The sequence below is a fragment of the Drosophila yakuba genome, chromosome 2R, assembly GCF_016746365.2.
Source record: "Drosophila yakuba strain Tai18E2 chromosome 2R, Prin_Dyak_Tai18E2_2.1, whole genome shotgun sequence".
In the NCBI taxonomy this organism is placed as follows: domain Eukaryota; kingdom Metazoa; phylum Arthropoda; class Insecta; order Diptera; family Drosophilidae; genus Drosophila; species Drosophila yakuba.
The window spans coordinates 18,448,114-18,471,510 of NC_052528.2; the positions used below are offsets into that span (position 1 = coordinate 18,448,114).

Below are 23,397 nucleotides of genomic sequence, written 5' to 3' on the forward strand. Positions count from 1 at the left end.
ATAAAATGATTCCGAGCAGATCGGCAATTCGGGGGATCAGGTTAAAATAAATATGTATATGTATGTGCGCGTCGGCGTAGTTGTGCCCTTGGCGCAATTCGCTCCTTAATAATGAATATTAATGAGATCTAAACATTATTATATAAAATGTAATAAAGTTATTGAACATGATTATTTAACAAAGTCTTAGTTGGTTTTATTGAAAGTTACGCTTTAGTTACTACTCTACTGGTTATTTTAATGGTAGTCTCTACATTTGGAAGTCGTCCCGCATGTCATTGTAGCGGAGTACATGCTCCTTGATCTTGGAGCCATCCACCCAGGTGACGAAGTCCTCGAGGTTTCTGGAGACCAGAAAAGCGGGATCCTTAATCATTTCCGGACCCACCCGCACATGTCCGTGCTCTATGAGGTCTGTGGCCGCTTTCAGGTGCTCCGACATGCGCACTGCCAGGGGAATAGGTTTTATTACATGGAATTCAAGTGGTAATCAGGAATGGCACTCACGTTTCACCATGATCACGGGTAGACGACGTCGGCAAAAATGACTGGCGGATATCTTCGCCGCCGTTTCCAAAGTTAGCTGATCGTTGGAAACTCCCATGGCGTGCAGCTTGTTTAGGAGCATGGTTGTGGCCTCCGTCTTGAACGGTTCTGAAGCATCCAGCTTGGCTATCCTCTCCGCCAGTTCCCTTATCTCCCTGGACAACTTGTTGTACCTGAATAAATAAATTTAAGGATTTAATTATGTGAGCGTTTTAGTTTCCTAGTATTCTCTTACTTGGTGTAGTCCTCTCTTTTCTGAATGTGAAAGCGTCTCAGGATTTTGTTTTCCTTGCCGCTGTTGTCCACCTTCCAGGTTATGAAATCCACCTTCTTGAGCAGCTTCTGCTCGTGAAATTTGAGTTTACGAACCATTTTTATTTACTTAATTTTGCAATTCAATTTTTTGTTTACGAAATGCTCGCACATGGGCTGCGCAGTGTGACCAGAGCTCCAACAAAGCAAACAGCTGAGTTGTGCGTCTTCAAGCGGCTTTTGTTTAATAAAATTTAAGGACAGTTTATTAAAATCGTATTTGCTGCTATGGCAGCTTCAATGGATGAGGATATAACCGCAAACCCTCTGCCAAGCAGCGAAGAGGATCCCCTGGCCGAGGAGCGCCTGGGTTTTGTGCGGGAAGTGGGCGCACAAGCTGTTTGGAGCCTCTCCTCTTGCAAGCCGGGTAAATTTTTTGGCGTAACAACGTAACAACGTAAAAACTGCAAATTTTATAACTTTCTTTGGCTTTCAGGATTTGGAGTAGAGCGTCTGCGAGATAACATCATGGATACCTATTGGCAGTCGGACGGTCAACTGCCCCACCTGGTCAACATACAATTCCACAAGCGCACCAACATCAGCCAGATTTACATATACACGGATTACAAGCTGGACGAGAGTTACACGCCCTCAAGGATCTCCATACGATCTGGAACGAACTTCAACGATCTGCAGGAGCTACAAGTGATGGACCTCACCGAGCCCACTGGCTGGGTGCAGATACCCATTAAGGATGGGAACGTCAAGTCCATTCGCACCTTCATGCTGCAGATTGCAGTGATCTCGAACCACCAGAATGGCAGGGACACCCACATGCGCCAGATCCGCATCCATGCGCCTGTCGAGGGAAAACATTATCCCCTGGAGCTGTTTGGCAAGTTTGGCACGGTCGACTTTCAGAAGTTCGCCACCATTCGTTAGGGAATATCGGGAATACTTTGGATTTATCGAATTCTTTTATTTTTATGTATTATTCGGGGTATATAATTGCTAAAATACAACATTTAAAACATTACTTTAGTAATTGTATGCATATTTTTGGTGTTTCTAATTAAATGCCCGTCACTTGTATATATAATTCGATTGCAAATAAATATATACCGTCTTCTAAGCTTAAGTACAAATTAACAAACACAATGGAAGTGTAAGAGTTATTATTGTTACTGTTTTATCGCGATACAAATGCAAAATGTGAAATTGGAACGCCAACGAAAATGTGCGAGAATTATTGCATCGCTTTGTTTGTGTTTTTGTTGTGTATTATGTTGCACTATCCCGAGGATTGTCGTTAATGATTGGTGATTATGTGTTCGATTTCTTCGCAGCCTTCAGCGTCTTGTAGTGATCCCTCTCGTCGTCGTTTTCGGGTGACTCGCACTCGTAGGAGGCCTTCATTAACAGATCATCGCTCAGCACCTCCGCTTTCAACAGGTAGGACATCACACTGGCCAACTGTCCGTAGGGACAGACCTGCTGCTGCCATTTGCCAAAGTTCCGCAGCTGGGTGCCCAAATGAAGGCACTTCTCAAAGTTGATGTTTCCGTTGTCCAATCTGCAAACGGATTTGGATTTGTTTAATTTCTAAGATGGGTCATTTATGCAACGCAAACTCACTTCGTTTCATGGCTCTCGTTAATGGCATGCAAATCTTTGAGAAACAGCGAGAAGAATGGGATAATGGCACGCTCAATTTCGTTGGCCATTTCTCTTTCCGAACGCCAAACAGCTGCTTTCATGGTGGATCGGTAGTTAAGAAAGTTCGAGCTGGGGTCCATTTGATGCTCCAAACCCTCGAACTTCGTCGTCTGCACTTTGGCCCACTACAAACAATAATAATAATAGTCAAATCAAACTGCTTGCGTTTTACTCATGAATACCCACCGTTTTCTTCAGGCGAGCTACGGCAGTTAGGTTTAATGCTGTTAGAATGGCCATCAAGCTGTTGAAGTTGCCCGTGTTAAAGCATTCCAGAGCCGTTTCCACCCAAAAGTCAATCATTTGTGCTCTCTGTGACTTTTTGCCCAACTATGGGTGAAAAAATATATGTTTCTTATTTCATTAACCTTTGAGTTTTTCAGTCCTGACCTTTAATATTTCCGTTGCAGTCAAGTAGCTCAGTTGGTTGAACCACTGCACATAGCTGTCGATTGTCACCTGGGTGTTGTAATTCGAACCCAAGGTACCTGCCTTGGTTTGGCTTATGCAGGATTTCAGCCCATCCTTTTCTAGCACTTCCACAAATTCCTCCAGGCGTATTTGTGACAGATAAGCGTACTCGATGGCATAAAGTTGGTGAGCCAACTCGAAGACATTGCTGCAGTTGTTGAGCACATTGTCTGTTCTGTAGACATTGGCGGCAAAACGTTTCAGCGACTGAATACTGCTCTGACGTCCTAACGAGCTGGCCGACGATTGCTTGGTTAGCAGGTTATTTACTTGACTTCGTCCTTTTCCGGCTTTTTGCGCCAAAGTTTGCGGAATGTCATCCAAAAAAGCTGCCAATTCTTTTACATTACGCTTCTTCTCCAGCTCCTGTATCATCAGTTCATGGTTAAAGTCGCCGGGACAGGTGTCAAGCCATTCCTTTAAAAGTCGTAACACGTTTTCCCCCTCTTCATGAGTCTTGGCAATGATTTTGGAAAGCAGCTGATGTGGTGGTGAAAACAAACGGGAAGAGGCCAAAAAGGCAAATCGTACATCCTTATCGTTGTTATTGATAAGCAGGCTGACTACTGAATCTAGGTTGCCCTTCTTGGGTATGTCTTTGGCGTAAACTGGCGCAGTTTGGCAATCGAATGGCTCTGTGATCATCAAGTTGGTGTTCTAGTGTAGGCAAATTATTAGTTAATCGGTGACTAGCAAATCCTATTAAACTTACTAGAATAGAAATTGCATCCGACTCATCTGCAGAGCTGGGAATGTCGCAGTACACGGAGTCGGTTAAAGTGTCACGTGGATGTGACCAAGGCGCACTCATCGACACGCTATGGAAGAGGCCATCGTGCCCAGAGTCGCAGCTGCTTATATTCGAGCTCTTGTCCCCAATGGTAGTGGATGACACGGATCCGATGACCTGATCCGATCCAGTAATAGCCGAGCTGCTGGACATAAGGGAAGCATTCGAGAAGGTTTGGTTCAGCTGCCGGCCCAAGGGATCAGCTGGACGCTCGTCCGAGTCAGTGGCCTGCGAAGCGAACGTGGAATTCGAAGTGGTTCGGTATTTGAGGGCATTCTCGGGAGTGGCACGAGCCAAGGCCGACTGCTGCTTGACAGGATGCCAGATCTCTTTCTGATGCGACTGGTGGTTAAAGTTCTCCTTGGTCTCAACCGTGCGTTCGTCTAGGATCTGTCCGTTGCGCGAGACTAACACCTCCTCCGTGGTGGTCAGCGAGGACTTGACGGTCAACGAGGTCTCTACCTCAATGGGCTGTTGAGCCAATCCGGCGCGGAAAAGCAGCTGATTCAGGTGCTCAACCGAGGGCATCTGCCCTTCCAGCAAAGCTGCCTTAATGGCACTGGCATCATCCGCCGGCAGGCCATCCAGCTTGACCGGTACTCCGTTGACCAGCAGCACCTCCTCCTGCTGCAGCGACGAAGAGGTCTCACAATCGACGATCTTGACGTCCTTGCCGAACATGGACTCCACAGCGTTCAGGATATCTTCGTCCATGCTTGGGGCGGGGTTATCTGGGATGGGGGAAGGTGCAGACACACGGGGATCTCTGGAGAAACGTGCTTTTTTGGCTGCGTTGGTTGTTAAATGCGTTATGACCACAGGGGGACTCTTTGGATTAGTCGCAATGCACATGCACCACTATCGCGTACATTTCTGGAAAGGAAGGGGCAAGGGGAAACCTCGATTAGCACACACACAGTGGGAGAAAGACAGGTGGCCGGGACTTTAGTTTCGTGCGGTTCGCTCTGGTGACAACGCCCACTTTCCCAAAAGTGGGCTGGTCTCTTCTGATCAGAACATCGCTTCCGGAGCAGACACACCTGCAGGAACACTGTTGCGCGGTGGCCTTCCATCGGACGCACTGCCGCCTTTCGTCACGGCATTTCCCGCCTGCTGCTCATCAAAGTTCCGCCGTTGTGCCGCGCCTAATACAGTTTAATTCGCCAATTGACTTAATTTATTTCTATTATTGTTGTCTCGGTACAGCGATACAATCGATGTTTACACAAATTTGGCAATAATCGATACCCCCTGTGGAGAAATGCAGGCGAACATCGATTAACTTTACTTGCTCTAAATATCGACATCTGGCAACGCTCTTATCCGGTTTTAAAGTCAATCGAATTTTCCGTTACTATACGAATATTTGGTTTCCCAAATTATTTGTTATTCTTTTTAGTTTTACCCGAATATCTAAACTTTTATTTAAGAAATGTACACAACCAACTCCAAGTCTACATTACAAAGATCACAGCATATTTTTGCACAAATTTCGGATTCCCTGCTTAAACCACAGGATAGGAACACACCTCGACCAATAAAACAGTAGTGTTGGCTGCGAGACAGGAGAAAGTAGATCTGTTCACTCCAGGTGTCGTTCCACGAGTTCTTGACGATCCAGTAATCCTGTCCGTTCTCCGATCCATAGCCGACTAATAGCATCAAATGGTTTGGCTGCCGGTCTTGCAGAAGGTGTGTCTGTCCTTGGGGGATCCCCAATCAGTTAAAAAAAAAAAAGTTTTCTTATTTGAATTGGGTGTCTGTTGATTAATTATGTACTTATGTAAAGTATTAACAGATTAACAACTCGTAATGATTAAAAATGCAAGTGAAACTAGAATGTATGAACATGACCATGTTTAATAAATATATATATATATATATATAGGCTGTATTTTGTTATTGGCTGAATAATTACCTTTGATCGAACTAAATTTAACTTCTTTAAAAGTAAGTTATCGCGCGGTGTTAAAGGCTCGATTGAGTTTTCAGAGAAAAGTAAACTTTTTGACTCGGTTAAACGGTCTTAAAGTGGAAAGTTTGGTATGCACATGAGCAGGCGAACTCCTTCACTGCCCATCAACTTTTCCCCAAAGGAACCCCCACAGCTGGAGCAGATGTGCCCGGCTGAAGGTCGGTAATGGAATACCCTAGCGCCTAATGCAATTAACCAAGTTTCCCGGTTATGGGGACGGCCCTTGCTTTAGTTTTTGTGTTAGTTTGTCTTAATGCCATATATTTTATGCCAATAAGAACATTTGGGCAAAATTACTTTTGGCCAAGGCAGCTAGTCAGTCCGAGCCTAATTGCGGGTGGGTAAGTTCATATATATGCTAGCCGTACATTGTACGTATTCCGGCAGTAAAACAAGAATAGCTTTGACCTACCCCGCCGGGCCACATCCTCTAGAGCACTTGAAGATGGCACATTTCTGCGTCGTCTTGCACTTCTGGCGGAAATTCCTTTGCCCGGTACATCGTGCTCCGGTTTCTGAGCGTTAATTGCTGACCTCAACCTGCACATAAAGCGACTAATTTTCGCACGGCCCCAGTGCTGCATAACTTGTCCTGCATAACTGTATGAATTCTGCGGCACAGTTTTCATCCGGCACAGCATCCTTTGCCATCCGTCATGGGTGGGCCTTCCATCTTAAACAGGCGTAGGAGGAGGAGGATTAGGAGGAGGAGGCCGAGTGGGAGTGGGTTGTATGCTGGCTAAGCAGCAATGGCTGCCGCAGCAGAAATGGAATGAAATGCATTCGCACAGTTGAAGACAATTTGCGAAATTGCATCGCTCTTGATGTTTTCACGTGCATTCCATCTGGTGTTTTTACGGCAAGTCAACAATGTGCTGCTGGTCGGCCAACAGTGCGCGACATGGCCGTAAGTCGTTCGATTTCAGGTATATCTCACTGGAGACTTTAATAGATTCCCCTAGTCCACCGTATTCAGTTGTCAAATAGAAGCTGTTTGCCATCCACACTACTGTTTATCTATGTCAGCTTATGAGATTACCTTTTGCCAGCATTTATTTGCGTACAAATGTCCGACAATTTCGGAATGCACTGTAGGTGGCGGCGGACGTGGGGTTTGCCATCTAAGACCGAGTACAAAAAGCTTTGCGCTCGACCATCTTTCAGGCGATAAGACAACTGGTGCAAATGATTACGACATGCTCCCTGGCGCACTGTATATCTATTTAGACTTGGGGGTTGACTGCGAATGTGTGGGCAGGGGGTTCCCCTTTTTTCGAGATGTAACTCTAGACAAGACCAAGCAGGAGCTTCGTAAATGTCAAGTGCAGAACTGGATTCAATTTTTTATGGCCGTGTTAACGAGCCAATTCTCCCCGTGGATGCTGGCAAACTTTGCCACTGAATGAAAAATTATGCCATTAAAACGCTGAATCTGAACCACAAATAATCCTTAAAGCCCCACGCTGGTTAGTTTTTGGTGCAAAAGTTTTTGGGAGAAGAACCCGGCGCACACGAGTAATTAACAGCAAATTTTGTGGCAAAGTTATCAAGTTGACAATAAAGTTTTGCCACTAACTCCATCTTGCCTCGAGGCGCAGCCACCTGATTAAGGTATAAATATTTGATTCGAGTGTGAGCAGATGGGCTGTTTGGATGAAGGGCTCCGGGCTTCGGGGTGCGGGGTGCGGCAAGTGCGACAGCTACCAACTATTGTCAACTTTAGGGCTTCCGCTTCCTGTCGCACCGCACGGCTCAGTTATGCATGAAGTGGATTCATCAAAACCAAGACGTAGTCTTCTAATCGTCTGCGTAAAAGCTGCACGTGCACCAAGATGAAAGGTGCGGCGGCCATACAACGAGTATATGTGTTTGCAATAAATATATTGTAGCTGCAAGGCAGCAACAAGCGGGGTAAAGCAATCCGATCGAAAGTCGAGGAAGCTGTGCAACATTACACACACACAGACACACACACACCCCAAGAGAGAAGTGGTAGTTGCATGCGGAAAAGCAATTAAAACTTCTTGTCAGTGTCTCGGAAGTGTTTGTTCATATTTTATGATGTTTTCGTGTAGAAAGCTGGATTATGAATGTGTCACCAAGAAGTGTTGTCGCTGCTGATTCCTTCCTTCTGCACAGCCATTCGCTGCATGCAACAAGCCGTCATAGAGGTTGAAAGAGTAATGTATAAAATATCACACATCCGCCCCGTTGGACGGACAGTTCGGCAGCGGAGGCAGACGACTGAAGGCCAAAGTGTAGAAGTTCGTTGGAGAACGGAAATCGTAAACAAAACTCGAAACTTTCGAGCTGACCTTTATATTCGGCAGCATTTGATTGCATAATTTATGGCATGTTAAATTGGCGCTTCGAGTATGGGAATATGAAATGTGGCATTTCGAGGGGAAGGGAGGAGGACATAACACCACAAAGTGCATCGATATGTTCTCACAGCGTTTTGACGGCTGGCACTCCGAAAGCCATACATATTCGCCCCCGCAACGTGCAAGTCTGTTATAATATTTCGGCTAATGGAACCCTGCAGCAAAAGCAAAAGCAATAGCAATAGCAACTAGCTCCTGCTGCAGCCGTAATGGCAATCACCTATGTGTATATCCCATATCACAGTGCTCATATTTGACGGTCTGCCGGCGGCGGAGGTGAAAACTCGTTGCAAATATGCAAATTCCAGTGCCCCACCTGCCTAATGCACCGAAATGCATTTGGAATTCGGTAATTTTACACATGCAGCGCCACAGGCGACATTCTGGGCTTAAAAATGCATTTTGGCTTTTCCATCGGACAGATAGAAATGTTTGAGTGGGTGTGTCGGCGGTTTGGGGGTTCAGGGATGTGGGAATAAGGGGTTGAGGGATAACCCCGTCAGGCTGAATAATCAGGACCATCAATCAGGACTCCGAGCCCTGTACACCTCATTAGGCTAATCGTACAATTGCGCACGGCCGGACACACACAAAAACATGGGTTAAGGCGCGGCACTACCGAAAACCGAGGCCTCATAGTGGGGGTGGGGGGTGTTGGGGGCTTGGGGGGTTTTGGGGTCTTGCAGGTTTGGGGCCAGTGAAAGTGGGCTTAACCGCACCGCAATTTGCCCTCGTGCGCTAAACAATATTTCATTTTTAAGAGTTGACTTTTCACGCTTGCCGACAGGCGGCTTAACATTTTAAATCCATTGTGGCGCCGCCACAAGGACTTTCCCACTATGTCCTTTATTTCATATTAATGTGCACAAGTATGCCTTTGTGAATATGTAATCGGCTGCTGGTAGCCAGCGAACATCTCTATAAATATCTACTTTATAATTGTATTCTAAAATATGGAAAGTGAGTTTTCAGAAATCGCTTCCTGAAAAGTGCCAGCGTAGTGATTGTTATTCAAGTGTTTTGTTTTGAACCCAATGTGTTCCCAGTTTTTTTTAGAGGAGCACGCAGTGCGCAGAATCTCCGGAAAGGGGGACAGCATCCACAGTTTGGCCAACAGCAGCTTCAGTCCTCCACAGATGGTCGGCATTAACAGTTGAGCAGCGGCCCCCATTTTGGGGGTACAATTTACTGAAATACTGAAAGCAAAACGAAAACAACGAAAATTTGATAAATGGAATTAGGCCTGATGATGCTATACAAATTGATACTTCAACAATGCCTTTCAGCTTTTTATTTCGACTTTCGATTAACAAAAGTCACTCATACGCACTGTTGGCAGTTCGGATTTCATTTACTGCACAATTGGTTTTAATTGATCTAGAAATTGCATTTAGAACCCATTTTGTGCCAAACATATCACATGACAAATGCAAAAATTGCCCGTCAAAATGGATAATAATTTGATTTTAACTCGAAATGAAGACCTATTGTTTTATTGCTTTTAAGAGAAATTACAAAATTGTTTCAATTTCAATTCATTCCATATTGGATATACTTCTATGATATAAGGAACTGGTATGCATACATTGTGGGTAAAACATAGAATTTTTTCGAGTGCAGCAGTTATTAAACCAAAACCCAAACTTCCAGTGGTATTGCAATAAAATTCGTTTTCCTGTCAAATGAATGTGATAGTGCAGGAAATTATAAATTTTGCATTTATTTATTAACTGATTTGATGAGCTTGGCCTACCCCAAATAAATCCCTATGATTTTCGCATTCATTTCGAATTTGATGCAACTAAGCGCTAATTAAACGACAAATAAAGCTGAGCTGCGAATAAATCGTTGGCCATTCATTTTACCACCTCCTGTTAGTCGTGAATGTCCTGTTCGGCAGAGAGAAAGAGAAAAGTCAGTGCGATCGGCGGGTAATGCGAATCACAGCTTTCCCTAATCTCCTGGCTTTATCCTGCGTAATAATAACTACTTTCAGGGGCTTTTCCTTAAGGACTTGGCTCGCTATCTCGGCCCGCTTTGTTCTACCCTCTTTTAGTGTTTCAGCTTTTTTTTCTCTGTTTCCTTTGCGTGACAGCTCATGTCTTGTTTATCTAAATCATCCGACTGTGTAAATGCCAGGCCTGTCTTCCTCCGTATCCGAATCCGAATCCGGACCAGCCCCATTCCGAGTCCTCCCTCCTCCACCTCCTCATTGGCACTCGACTCAGGAGCAGCTCGGGCCCGTGTCATCACATGGCAATGAGTGAATGACTTTGTCGACTAAACTGTTTTCCACAGCTCCGGTCTCCGGACTGCTATGCTAAATTTCCACCCAGTCCACGGGCCACAATGGCATGTGCGAGTGCTTCAGTTAGTTGGGTAATTACGGCGTGGTTGCACATTTGAGCTGCCTGGCTCCAGGACCCCGGCTTCCTGAATTGTCACTACTGCTGGCTGCTGCTGGGTGCTGTTTCTTTATTTCAGTGCCCTCCAGTGCTCACCAGTGGCCTCCAGTGCCATCCAGTGGCACGGAGTGCTCACATTCGAGTGGACTGGTAATCAGAAATTGATCGTCAGCTTCTGACTCACTCACTCGCTCTGATTGTGGGCACTGTGGCAAAAATGGTTACATCATGCGATTGCACTTTTTTGTGGATGTGTGTTCCGCATCTGTCGGAAATTGCCCAAGACATCGAAGCCAGGGCATCATATAACATATACCAGATTCTGCCCTCTGGCCACTTAGTACATTACTTATATCCGCTGTATGTGCATGTTTGCCAACTTTTCCATTTTTCCTCTCCTCTCTTGTTTTTTTTTCCTGTTACCAGTTTGTTTTTTTGGTTTGAGCGATTGCACGTGCTCATGTCAGGATTTTCGCTATATTTTTTTCCCTTACCATAGACGCCATGGACGCCATGGACGCCAACAACTTACGCATCCAATAAAAAAGGCGGTGGCTTCTAGGAAATGGCGCTAATGTTGACAGCTGTCTGCGGATGATAGCCGTGTCGGTATCCGCAACTAGATATTGGAAATTGCTAAATTATTTTTTAAGTGCCGCTATCGAGTTATCTGCAGCGCATGCTGCACTGCATCCACGGAATCGCAGTGGTACCAAGTCGCTGGCACGTGTTGGTTAAGCCACGTTTGCCTTATGTTGGCATGAAAAATGGTTATTTTCGATTCGATGTTGAGTCTGCGAACTTTATTTAAGTTTTCCACGTTGAATGCTTCAGCAATTTATTTGTGATTTATTATAACGCCCTTGCTAACCACTCTGCAAATATAGTAATTTCAAATGTATTATCAGCGAATCGATTAGTGTTCTGAGTTTTAAAGTAAGCTTTTGATTTGGTCATTCTAATTAATGTGTTAGACTAATGCTCTTTTACTTGGGATTATAATTTACTTATAAAAATGATTTACTTATAAAGTTGATTTCAGCCTTGCTAAATCATTTGGATGAAATTACATGGCTTTAATCACGTAGGTACATGTGTTCTGATAAATGTAGTTTATAAAATTTAATAAATTATTATTTCTTGGGCTGTTATGAGTAAAGAACCTTTAAAGAAACCTAATACCTTGTGTGGATGCAAAATTAGGTCTTAAAGCCTTATTTTCCTTCCGGTTTGGAATTTGATTTTCCCCAGTCTTCAAGGTCTGCTGCAGAGCCATTTCCTCCGCGATTTTTTCCGCCCTGCGTATTTTTTGGTAATACCTCCCTCGTGCCTTTTTGGCGGTTCGGTTGGGTTGTTGTTTCTGTTTCTGTTGCCACAACCAAAGCAAATAACGGGTAGCGTTTAACCCTGCGGCAGGTGGAAAGGTCCTGGAAAGCTGTTTTCTTCCTTTTCCAAATTTTTCCACTTTTTTTTTTTAACTTGGCTGGCTGGCTAGCAGCTCAGGTTTGAAGTGCTGTGAAAGAGGCCACGGAGACCACGAGGGCCGTGAAATGGGCATAAATAGCTAGACATGCCTTCAGTTATGATTTGTTATTTGATTACGATTTGCATTTCAATTGGCTTTCAAGGAATTCAACGAATTGGATTGCCGAGCTGTCGAGAGCGGTTAAATAATTGCGATTTGGCCAAGCAAAGTCTGAAATGCATGCAAACTAGTGTAGAAGCATAGTGCCCTTTGCCTTCGGGACTGCCTGATTAGCATAGCACACATCCCATCACATCCCATCCCATCCTATCCCATTCCTTATTCCAGCCCATTCCATTCCATCCGGGCGCACTGCTCATCTGTATGCCCCCGAGATCTGCCACGCCCCCACCGGCTCTATTGGTCTTTTATGCGCCCCTGGTGCCAAGGGAGTCATAAAAAAAACAATGAGGAACAGTGTGAAATGTGTGCATATTAGAATGCTTAGCTCGGTTAGCCCCTTCAGTGCCAGCCACCACATGCGCTTCCAACAAACAGTTCAGTTCCATCTCTTTCTGCATTCAACGCTTAAATGCCACACATCAAGTATACCACACGGTGGCCCACTTAAAGCGGGCCAGGTGAATGGGCCACGATAAACAATCAAAAGAACATGTTCGTATAAAAATAAGCCAAGAAATATATTCTCGAGTATATAAACAAGGCTCAAAGGCCAGCGGGCCAGAGCCAGAGCCACAGCCACAGCCAGTTGTCTTTCGTTATGTCCGGCCAAATGATAGATGGCATCTGAAGGCATCGCAAAAGGCAAAAAATTGCCCCAGACAGCCGACAGATGTGGATAAGCAATTGATTGATATACGGACATTGGAAATTCCTCCAGCACATCCCATACCATTTCATCCCATCCTATCCCATAACATTCAGCCCACCAAAAGCCAGTTTAAAGAGCCTTGTCATTATGGCGAATGGCGAATGTTGAATTGTGAATTGTTGAAAATTTTCCATTTCCATTTGGCAATCGGAGTGCTGAAACGTTCCATATGTTTCAATTTATGGCTCAGCCCTGGGGGGCTTGCCAGCCACTTTTCCCCAACGGCTTCATTCTGTCGTCAAATAATGGCAATCAGCATGTTAGAGTCCGCATTCAAATGCCGAGCCAAAATTTAATAACAAAAATAAATCATTTCGCTGACAGCTCAAGCACGACCGCCAGAGCAGACCCACCCAAGCCCGCACCCAAACCCAACCTCCCAACCAGATCCCTAGACCTTCGCATCCAATGTGTCTCACTCCGGGCGAGCTCCTCCATTCACACCTCAAGTGATACTGCGGTGGCCAAAGTGGAAGTGGGTGGCCAAGTGGCTGGCGGGAGGAAGTGGCCAGCGGAGTGGCGGAAGTGGAGACACACTAATGGCACAGTGCCGCCACGCCACGCCGAATAGAAGGACCATTGCTCACTGCCCCGCCCACTTTTTTGTGGGTCCTGCGTCCTTGGACTTCCACTCAGTCTGTCGTGTTAATTTTTTATCACTTTGAAATTAAAGAACAACACTTGGGCGTTGTCCCCGTTGTCCAACCGATTTTTTTTTTGTTGTTGCCCTGGTCCGGGAAACGGGTCCGGGATTTGTCCAGGAACCCCACCAGCCGTACATCCAAGTCGCAGCTCCTCGTGTCTGGCCGGGCATAAATAATTAACTTAATGCCATGTTGCCCATAAATTAGGCATGCTCCGTTCCTGTCCTCCAACATTCGTTAAGTGCCTTTCACTTACCTCGGGCGCCGGGTGCTGGGTGCTGGAAGCTGGGAGTGCCGGCACTTCAGCCACTCTTTGATTAACAAGGATGCCGCCGAGGGCCCTTCGCCTCCAGCGTCCTGCCCACCGAATCCGTCTCCTTCTCCGAATCCGGATCCGAATCCTGCCGCTCCTAGGGGGCCCAAAGCAACCTATTTGCCAATGCAATGCCAAATGCAATTCCGAGCAAATCAATTGAAAACACAATTGCCTTTCACCGACCGAGAAGTGCTTTCCCTTTTCCCCAGCCGCCTACCATTTTCCGACCTACCTACCCACCCACACCCTCCCCCCTCCCACAATTTTCCGCCCCCTCGTTCCACAACCTGCTTGCCCAGTCGAGCAATGGAGTTGAGATTTGTTTTGCATTGACCGCAAATTTCAATACAGTTTTGCGGTCGTCGCCCAATTGCTATACACCTCTCATTCGCTCCTCTTCAATTGCTCGCCTGGGCACAGTGGGTCCAAAGTACTGCAAACTGTGGCAAATGAGCGAAGTGCCATCAAATATATATATAAGTATATATAATTATAATTATAATTATAATAGTAGTCATAATGTATATGGCAGACTTAATTTGAAAATCAGCTTTATGCAGAATGCACTTATAATTATAATTATAAGTAGTCCTAATGTATATGGTAGACTTAATTTGAAAATCAGCTTTATCCAGATGGTGGCTATTACCAACTAATTTAATCATGCCAAATATTACACAGCTTACAAATATTTTTTTTTAATCCCAATTAGGTAATTTGATGTGTGGCTGCATGCAGGGAGTGCACAGTGGTTCCAGCTCATAAATCATAACAAATTTGTTAAGCCCAAGTGTTGATTGAATTTGAATTCATATATTTTGAAAGCCCATAACTTTGCGGAAAACTGCACATTTAACTCCAACTGACTTACCTTATAACAAATTTATTCATTTTCCCATTAAATTGATACCCAAAACGACATTTGGTAATTGCATTTGAGGGCGTGTCAACCAAATCGTTTCGCAACCACTGTTTAAGTGCAAAGTGCGGTGGAATCGGCATTAAAGATTTGTGTTGCGGCTTTCTGCTCTTGTGGTTCGCAGTTCGTGCTTCTGGCGTTTGTTGTTGTTTTCCAGGGTGTTGCAGCTGCAATTTCAATTGCAGTTGCAGTTGCAGTGGCAGTGGCAGTTGCAGTAGCGATGGGTGCTTCCCCTCCCCCCACCGCATCAGGTATTTGCTCAGCTGAACATCAATTAACTGCAGTCAGCGACCTAATTGCGTTGACGCCATTTATTTAATCCAAATTTAGCGCTCCCGATTCGGGGCCACTAATTGAAAGCACAAATTCGCCTGATTGCAATTCATTAAGTCGCCTAATGTGCATGAAATGTTCATAACGAGCTAAGTGAAGATGCGATGAATCCACCACATCGTGTGCCCCATCATTTCTCGAAGGAGCACGAGCAAGTGTCTTGGCGGTGACATCTTTGGCCCTGACCCACTTTCTCGTTTCGGTGATGAGATGGAGAAGGAATGTGTTGGCAGATTGGGGTTCGGTGTTCGGGGATGAGGAATTACGTTTTAATGAGATGCAGTAGTTGGTAATTTTCGGGGAGTCCCCGGGCTGAGCGAGGATCCGTCCAGGCAGCCCAGCGTTGTGCAGTTGCATGCAACTCGAATGCGGTTTTTGCTCTAATTTGATTACTCTGGCTGACTGGGCGGATGAATATTTATGCTCGCATAAATACATTACAGTTTCTGGCATGCAAATTGCGTGCCAACTCCGGCTCCATCAACATCATCTTCTCCAGCGCATCTCGCATCTCGCATCTCACTGCTCGCAGCTAGCACTTCACATCCCAGTGACCTCGTAATAAACCCTTGACACGCCTGCCGAGAACGCAAAAGTTCTCCTTAGTCCTGCCTTCTGTCGCCCGGCTGACTTTGCATATGATTACATGAAATTTGCATCGCATTATTTTGTCTGGGGTGTCCTGTTCCTGGTCCTGCTGCTGCTCTTGGTCCTGCTGCTCGGCTCGTACTGCTCACTTTTCTTGGCCAGTCACGTTGTCCGGCATACAAATTGCACCTGCAATATTAATCGCGCGAGGCGCAAAGGCATTTCCAAGCATTTTCGCATACATTCCACCCAGATATCTGCAGCGATCCGCCGCCCAAATTGATGAACTCCACGTGCTCGAGTACGCTTTTACTATCATCCATGAAGTCTATGCAAATGAGGCGCCTTTTTTTCTCGGTGTCCGCTCTTTGTTCCTGAATCAACGAAATTATTACCTTTGACCCCCACGCTCAAGTCATAGAATGTAGGCAGTGTAAATTGACTTTGCTGTGGGAAGAGTGTAAACAGCGCTCCTTTACGAATCGATGAATACTAAATCGGTCGATCAATAAGGACCAAATGGCTCGTTGAAAGAGTGGTTTCGATGGCAGAGTGTCAAGTACAGTGGGCAGCACTTAAGGCGACCAGCAAAACCAGTTAAATAGCATAGCTAACAATGTGCCTAAAGCTTGATTAAATTATAAATACATTTACTGTGTTAGAATTCCACGTGGACCTTACATTTGCATATTTGAATAAAAGCGTTAATTGAGAGAGAGACTTTTTATGGATGTGTTTCAGTTTTTACTACGCAACCTTTTAGCCGGTCTAGTATACATTTAAATTATTCAGTAATTTTGCGTTAGAACAAAAAACACCAACTTGATTAATATACAAATATGCATTTAAATAATTCCCAAAAATATGAGTAAAAACTGTAACCACAATTGTTTCAGCATGGACAAACGCAAAAATCTTTGGCTGCAAAAAGTGTAGCGCACTTTTTTGGGCATTGATATATTAGTTTCAATACACCAGATGTCTGTATAAATTGAAGGGGGCAAAAGAAAAAAAAAACGCTGTTGATTTATTTGCACTGACAATAGTTTGTCTGCCCCCGCTAGCCAGAAGCAAACTGGGGGATTCGTGGCCCAAATCTTTGGGGAACGTGGCAAAGTTAACACCGCTGCAGGCCAATAAACAAGCTGCGAGTGGCTGCAAACGGGGGGCTTTTTGCAGTCCGTTTACTTTGTGTTGCCATCGATTTTTTGGCAGCCCAATACTGCATCACACTGGATGCCATAGTGCAGCATATGGCCAAAGGAACCCTTTAATGTTGCGCCACTTGTATGTGGGGATGCGAGGATGCTGAAGTCTGCGTGGCAGAATGCAAAATATGGAATGCACCATCACACTCCCCTCTTAATTCATGCAGGTCCTTCGTCCTGCGACCCTCGTCCTGCGTCCTCTGTGCTGCTCCACTTGCACTAGCTGCTCCAGTCAAGGATACTTCACACCCGGGCACCCCATTTCGGGCCACTTGTGTGGATGGATTTATTGCCGTTTTCGGCTTCAGCAGTCGAAATTGAGAAGCAAACAAGCCGCTAACAAGGTGAAGTCCTTGCCTCCTTGCAAGCCATTTTTTCCCGCCGCCTGTTTTTTTTGTTTTTTTTGGTTTTTTTGTGCTGCGTTCTTCGACGGCGCACACTTCAATCTAAATTTGAAGTTGCTCGATTCGTTTCCTCTCCTTGCGTTTCGATTCCATTCGATTCGATTCGCTCCGATCCGATCCGATGCGGTGCGATTCGATTTTTCGTACGTGCTCGATAATCCCGCCATCCTGTTCGCAGCAGCAGCCATTCCATATCCATACCCATAGCCGTCCTGAGTTCCAGTTCCCCTCGTAAATGTTGAACATTTTTGATTTCTCACGTATGCCTCAGCATACATACCTACTGTGTGTGCCCCATTCGAATTTGTGTGTTGTGTGTTTGAATTGAGCACCATTAAATGGCCAAGTGGCATGCAACATTTTTCTCACTGTGCGCGTGTCTTGATGGATATGCACAGGCACCCACTCACACACACAGCCTCTTGGTTATTCAATTTTGTTATTTCTTATTTTGGCTAAACACATTTTTTTTTTTTTTTCAGGGCTCCACTTGATGACTTGATGACGGTGGCGAGGTAAGCAGTTTTCGCCCGGCAAATGGAAACTGCCAGGAAATGGGGATTGGGGCACAGGAATAGCACTGCTGACGAAGGTCTGGTGGCGACTCTTGATTATTGTAATTAATTCAGTCGTGCGTAGAACAAATAGGTTTGCTTAACCAGTAAAATCAAGATTATTGCGTGTATTTGAAGGTTAATGGTAGTCCTGATATCTTAATATACATGCGACTGATGCTGAAATATTAGTTTTGCTCCGGCTCTCAATTTATGTTACTAATAAAAGTAGACCATAAATGAATATGTATAGTTTGTAGAGGAACAACAACATCTTCTTCATCCTTTGCAATCCGATATCTATTCAAAGTAGGATCTGTTCGATTTTAAGCATTTAATAAATTAACATAGATACCTTTTAGTTTTGGAACACCATCCAGTACTCAATTAGCTTGCAGAAACGAATTGTTTTCCTTGTCCAATGAGATTTCTGATTGCATTAGATCTTTATGCTTAAACTTAGGGATTTACTTAGCTCGCTTTTTGAAAGCTTTGATAGCCGTAAGCGAGTGCATTAGTTTGGCACTTTTGGTGACACTTTGCAAGGTCGCCAGAAGCAAAGTTTAAGTAGAGCATCACTGACACATTTCCCTATCTCCTCGGGGCGAAATGCAGCGAAGTTTCCCCTTTCTTTCATTTTTTTTTTTTGTTGGAAAAAAGTATCTCTGTTATTTATGGAGTTGTTTTCGGAGGCGCACACGGAATCCAATGAAAACAAGTTACGTAATTGGGCACTTTCCGGCCAGATAAGTCCACATAGAGCGTATAGCCATGCACATATGCCGTATGGGTGTGGAGTGCATTAGGTGGAATCGAACAATGAATAATGTGCGGCTATTTGATGGACGTTAACAGGGCACCATTCTGTCGAAATTAGGAGCAATAAAATTGATATTTATGAGTTCAGTCCTCCATTCAGGCTCACCAGAATTGCCCAAATAAAAGGCTTAACCCTCCTTAACCCCCAGCAACAAAGAAAAAAAAAAGAAAATCCTTACCTATGGGGATGCGGCATGGAAAAAGGGGGAAGCACAATAAATTGGCAGTGCCGCCATCAAGTTTGCCTCTATTAAAACACACAAAACAAATGCCAAAGTTACACACAAAGGGAAACTTTTCTTCTGGGCGCTTTTTCCAGGGGGGTTCCCCCACCCCCCTCCCCCCCCCTTCGTTGTTCTTCGCTGACTGTGTTATTTTAGAAAAACTTGCGCACACGTCTCGCTTTTCCCTCTGCTTCTACTTTTGCTTCTGGTTTTGGTTTTGGTTATGGCTCCTGGCTCCGGTTGCGGCTCCGGCCACGCCCCCTTTTTCCGGCCACATCCTGGCGAAAGAGGCAGTCGTCGGCCAGTCAAGCGGAAACTCCATAAGTTGAAATTATTTGAGAAAAGGTTCAAAGCCAAATTCAAAGCTACCAATTCATTATAATGACATCAACGTTTGCCACCCCGCCCTGCTTTTTATTTTTTCCAAAGCGGCCTAATTGAGATTTAATGGATGCCTAGCTCTTCATCCACCCATTGACCCCCATTCACCCAACTGCGGGTCCATTCGCCGAGATGAAGATGGAGATGGAAATCTATCGCCAAACGGTGCCGAGCTGCAAATTTAGTTGAATCCAATTATTTTTTATGCTTCCCTTGCATGCATGGCGGCCAAAGAAGCGCCTGAAAAGCGCTGGCGGAAAATTGAAAATTGCACAATGGGTTGGGGTTCGTGGTTGGGTTAGCTAGCTGGCTAACTGACTGGCCTCAACATGCTGGCACATTGTGGAATAGTTAAGCTAATTGTCCCATCCAGACGATGGCGATGCAATCTCAGCGAAAGCGAGTGCCACACCAGCTGGACAATTCGCTGGAAGCCAAATTTGCAGGTGACAGGAGGAGCTCTTTGAGGATTCGCCGAGCGTGACAAATGAACAAACGAACGCTTTGTTAATTGTCCTTGGATTATCCCGCCGCAGGGCTTTCCAATAGTTAAGTGCCACTTTCGCTTGCAAATAAAGCAAAGCTGGCAACTATCCGGTTTTCAATGGGGCCACTGGTCAAAGACAATGGTATTACACTTAAATGTAATTACATGTGACCACAATGCTTGTATGCAGTTATGCGGGCATAGGTTTTACTTTCTAATGATGTTTGGAAAATTTAAATATTTATTAATTTCTAGTAAAAACCATTTATCCAACGTTGAGTGCTGGCCATAAGTTTGCAGCAATTTACTTCCGATATTCATTTATTGAGCGGCAGAATTCAATGAGAGAAACACCGTGTGTTCGCTGCGGAATTTTATTTGCGACTGAATGATGAACGAAAGAAATGACAAAATGATTATACATATTTTCTTATTCCTAATTCGTTAGAGCGGGATAAATCTATGATCGGTAATACAAGCGTGCATTGTATACATACAGGGCATATACAGGGCCTCTATTTTCTACACCCTTCCTCAATGCATGCATGTTTACAAATTATATTTAATACAAATTTAGCATTTCTGTAAACAATTCGTGTTTGGTCTTCGGAAGGTTTTTGGTCAAAATATCTGCTATCATTTCGGTTGTACATTTATATTTTAACAAAACTTTCCCTTCCTTTACGACATCTCTAACAAAATGATAACGTATGTCAATATGCTTCGTTCTGGAATGGTTAACAGGATTCTTGGTTAACGCCTGCGCGCTCAGATTATCGCCATACACAACGATCGGGGTGTTGTCGTCTCCGCAGCCAATTTCCAAAATTAGCCTTCGCATGACTATCGCCTCCTTAAAAGCCGCTGACAGTGCCATGTACTCCGCCTCGGTACTGCTTAACGCCACGCTTCGCTGCTTTTCTGAACGCCAAGAAATTGGACCACCGGCCAACAAGTAGATGTAGCCAGTGTAAGACTTCCTGTCAAGCCTATCTCCTGCCCAATCCGCATCCACGTATCCACAGAACGATTGACCACATTGCTGATAATGTAATTTCACGTCAACTGTGGACGAGAGATACCTTAGGATGTGCTTTATGCCAGCCATGTGCTCAGCATGCGGATTTTGGTTTCGTTGAGCCAACTTGGACACTGAATGCAGTATGTCCGGTCTTGTTGTCAGAGCTAGCCACATAAGCTCTCCCACCACAGATTGATAGACCGTGGGATCTACCTTTTTGCACTTGTCGCTGGTGCAATCTATCTGGAAACCTGCATCCAGGGGAGTTTTCGCTGACTTGCATAATTCGCTTCCATGGGTTCGCAATAAATCCTTTATATATTGCGAATGTCCCAAAGTAATGGCTCCAAGGTCGCCTTCTCGCTCAATTTCCATTCCCAGGAAATGGCTCAACGGACCCTTGTCAACGCACTCAAACGATTGTGAAATGCTGTTTTTAATTTCCAGCAAATCCTCGTGCGATTGGCAAGCTATAAGTATATCGTCAACATATACAAGAATTAGTGAAAGGTTACCTTGTCCGCTCTGTTTGTATAAACATGGCTCGTTGTTGCAGGAGATAAATCCCATATCCACCAAAACGCTATTTAGCTTTTCGTTCCAGGCCCTTCCTGACTGCTTTAAGCCGTATATTGCTTTCCTCAGCACCAATACCTTGTCAGGATTCTTCTCGTCAATATATCCCTCCGGCTGCTTCATGTAAACCGTCTCTCTTAGATCGCTGTTGAGATACGCCGTGCATACATCCATCTGATGAAGATATAGCTTAAGCTCCGCCGCCAGTGCTATCATTAGACGCACACTCTCCAGTCGGCATACCGGCGAAAAAGTTTCAAGGTAATTTACGCCAAACTGCTGGGAGCATCCCTTTGCTACCAGACGAGCTTTGAAACGTTCTATTTGCCCATCCTTATCTCGTTTCACGTTGAAAACCCATTTGCAACCAATTGCTCTCTGATTCTTCGGTAAATCAGTAATCTGCCAAGTTTGATTGGCAACCAGGGAATCATATTCCTTAGCCATAGCTTCGCGCCATTCCATGGCATGCGAACTTTCCACCGCCTCTCTGCAGGTCAAAGGGATCGGAACATTTTTCGAAACAAGAGCGCCCAAGATGTTATATTGTTTCTTCGGACGTCCAGGTTTTCCAGTTCGGACAATCTTGGGGCGACCAGGACCTCTGCGTGCCTCTTCTAGGACCTGCTCTTCATTATCGTCAGCACTCTCATACTGATCTATGCTCTCATCCGCGCTGCCAGTATCGACGGATATGTCAGATACGGTTTCATCGCCTTCGGCCCCATCTCGCTGGCAGGGCTCGTCAAGTTCCTCCAGGTTGATCAGCACAACATCATCTTTGGATGCCGCAGCATGATGTTCATCAAACAAAACATCCCGTTTCTCGACCAGTTGTCGAGCTGCTGGGTCATACAGCCGATAACCTTTGGCTGCCACAGAGTACCCAACCATTATATACTCCTTGCCTTTGGGTTGAAACTTGCTGCCCTTCCTCGGACCTTTGTCCAGAGCAACTGCAAGAGATCCAAATACTTTTAGATGTTTCACGCAAGGCTTCTTACCAGTCCACGCTTCCATAGGAGTCATACTCTTTACCGCGCTGGTCGGAGATCGGTTACGCAGATAAACCGAAGTGTTGACAGCTTCTGCCCAAAAACTATCTCCTAGCCCCGCCTGGACCAGAAGACATCTTGACATTTCCACCAGCGTCCGATTTGCCCTTTCCGCCACGCCATTTTGCTGCGGCGTATGCGGTATTGTTAGCTGCCTGGCAATCCCATACTTCCTGAGGTATTCATCAAACTGCTTATTGACAAACTCTCCGCCGTTGTCACTCCGCAGGCATTTCAGCTGTTTGCCTGTCTGCCGTTCCACCAGATTCTTGAACTCCATGAACTTTGACAGCACCTCGTTCTTCCCACGCAGAAAATAAACAAAAATCCTCCTGGATTTGTCGTCAATGAAAGTAAGAAAATACTTTGAACCTCCCAGAGAAAGTGTTGGGAAGGGTCCGCACACATCCGCGTGTATCAGCTCCAAAAGCTCCTTCGCCCGATTACACGTTGTTCTTGGGAATGGTTGAACATGGATCTTGCTAACCATACAAGTTTTGCAGTTAATATTTTCTGGCAAACCAATATTTTCTATGCCGCGCACCATCCCATTGGAAATAAGTTCTTTCATGCTGGAGAAATTAATGTGTCCGTATCTCTTGTGCAATAAAATCCCATCAACTGCTGACATGGCGAAACACCCGCTTCGACCACCTTCAAACAAATACAAATTGCCAATCTTTTTGGCTTTTACGATGCATTCTCCATCTTGCACCACCATGGCCTTCTCTAGGTCAAATGTCACCTTGCATCTGTTCTGCACAGCACTGCTCACGGACATGAAGTTTCCTGTCATCTTCGGGACGTAGAGAACATTCTTGAGAGTCAACATGCACAGGCCTGTCTGAATCTTGACGTCGCCTATACCTTCTGCTTGAAGAAAACCAGCATCGGCCAGTCCGATCTGCTCTGTGTGCTTCTCAAACTTTATGAAAAGCTCCCGTGCACAACACATATGGCTTGTTGCAC

The 23,397-nt window shown here is 45.0% G+C and overlaps 3 protein-coding genes across 3 annotated transcripts; 1 reads left to right on the forward strand and 2 right to left on the reverse strand.

Annotated features, from left to right (window-relative positions):
- Positions 1-171: 171 nt before the first annotated feature.
- On the reverse strand, positions 172-918 carry LOC6531269 (U3 small nucleolar ribonucleoprotein protein IMP3). The gene is made up of 3 exons (XM_002092042.4): positions 782-918; positions 508-719; positions 172-447 (listed from the first exon to the last, which is right to left on the reverse strand). The coding sequence occupies exons 1-3, from the start codon at positions 916-918 to the stop codon at positions 251-253; spliced, it is 546 nt and encodes a 181-aa protein (XP_002092078.1). The 3' UTR covers positions 172-250.
- A 69-nt stretch (positions 919-987) lies between these two features.
- LOC6531270 (anaphase-promoting complex subunit 10) lies at positions 988-1,959 on the forward strand. Its single transcript, XM_002092043.4, has 2 exons — positions 988-1,225; positions 1,295-1,959. Exons 1-2 carry the CDS (start codon positions 1,087-1,089, stop codon positions 1,741-1,743), a joined length of 588 nt encoding a protein of 195 aa, XP_002092079.1. The 5' UTR covers positions 988-1,086; the 3' UTR covers positions 1,744-1,959.
- LOC6531271 (ras-GEF domain-containing family member 1B-B) lies at positions 1,960-5,001 on the reverse strand. The gene is made up of 6 exons (XM_002092044.3): positions 4,819-5,001; positions 3,701-4,651; positions 2,908-3,645; positions 2,704-2,847; positions 2,437-2,642; positions 1,960-2,374 (listed from the first exon to the last, which is right to left on the reverse strand). Exons 2-6 carry the CDS (start codon positions 4,628-4,630, stop codon positions 2,125-2,127), a joined length of 2,268 nt encoding a protein of 755 aa, XP_002092080.2. The 5' UTR covers positions 4,631-4,651; positions 4,819-5,001; the 3' UTR covers positions 1,960-2,124.
- Positions 5,002-23,397: the final 18,396 nt, after the last annotated feature.

Coding starts and splice junctions, on each gene's coding strand:
- LOC6531269 (XM_002092042.4), bottom strand. CDS start 918: ATGGTTCGTAAACTCAAATTTCACGAGCAGAAGCTGCTCAAGAAGGTG. Junction 720..781: donor AAAAGAGAGGACTACACCAA/GTAAGAGAATAC, acceptor TTATTTATTCAG/GTACAACAAGTTGTCCAGGG. Junction 448..507: donor ACCCGTGATCATGGTGAAAC/GTGAGTGCCATT, acceptor TTCCCCTGGCAG/TGCGCATGTCGGAGCACCTG.
- LOC6531270 (XM_002092043.4), top strand. CDS start 1,087: ATGGCAGCTTCAATGGATGAGGATATAACCGCAAACCCTCTGCCAAGC. Junction 1,226..1,294: donor CCTCTCCTCTTGCAAGCCGG/GTAAATTTTTTG, acceptor TTTGGCTTTCAG/GATTTGGAGTAGAGCGTCTG.
- LOC6531271 (XM_002092044.3), bottom strand. CDS start 4,630: ATGTGCATTGCGACTAATCCAAAGAGTCCCCCTGTGGTCATAACGCAT. Junction 2,848..2,907: donor CTGCAACGGAAATATTAAAG/GTCAGGACTGAA, acceptor TTTCACCCATAG/TTGGGCAAAAAGTCACAGAG. Junction 2,375..2,436: donor AACGAGAGCCATGAAACGAA/GTGAGTTTGCGT, acceptor ATCCGTTTGCAG/ATTGGACAACGGAAACATCA.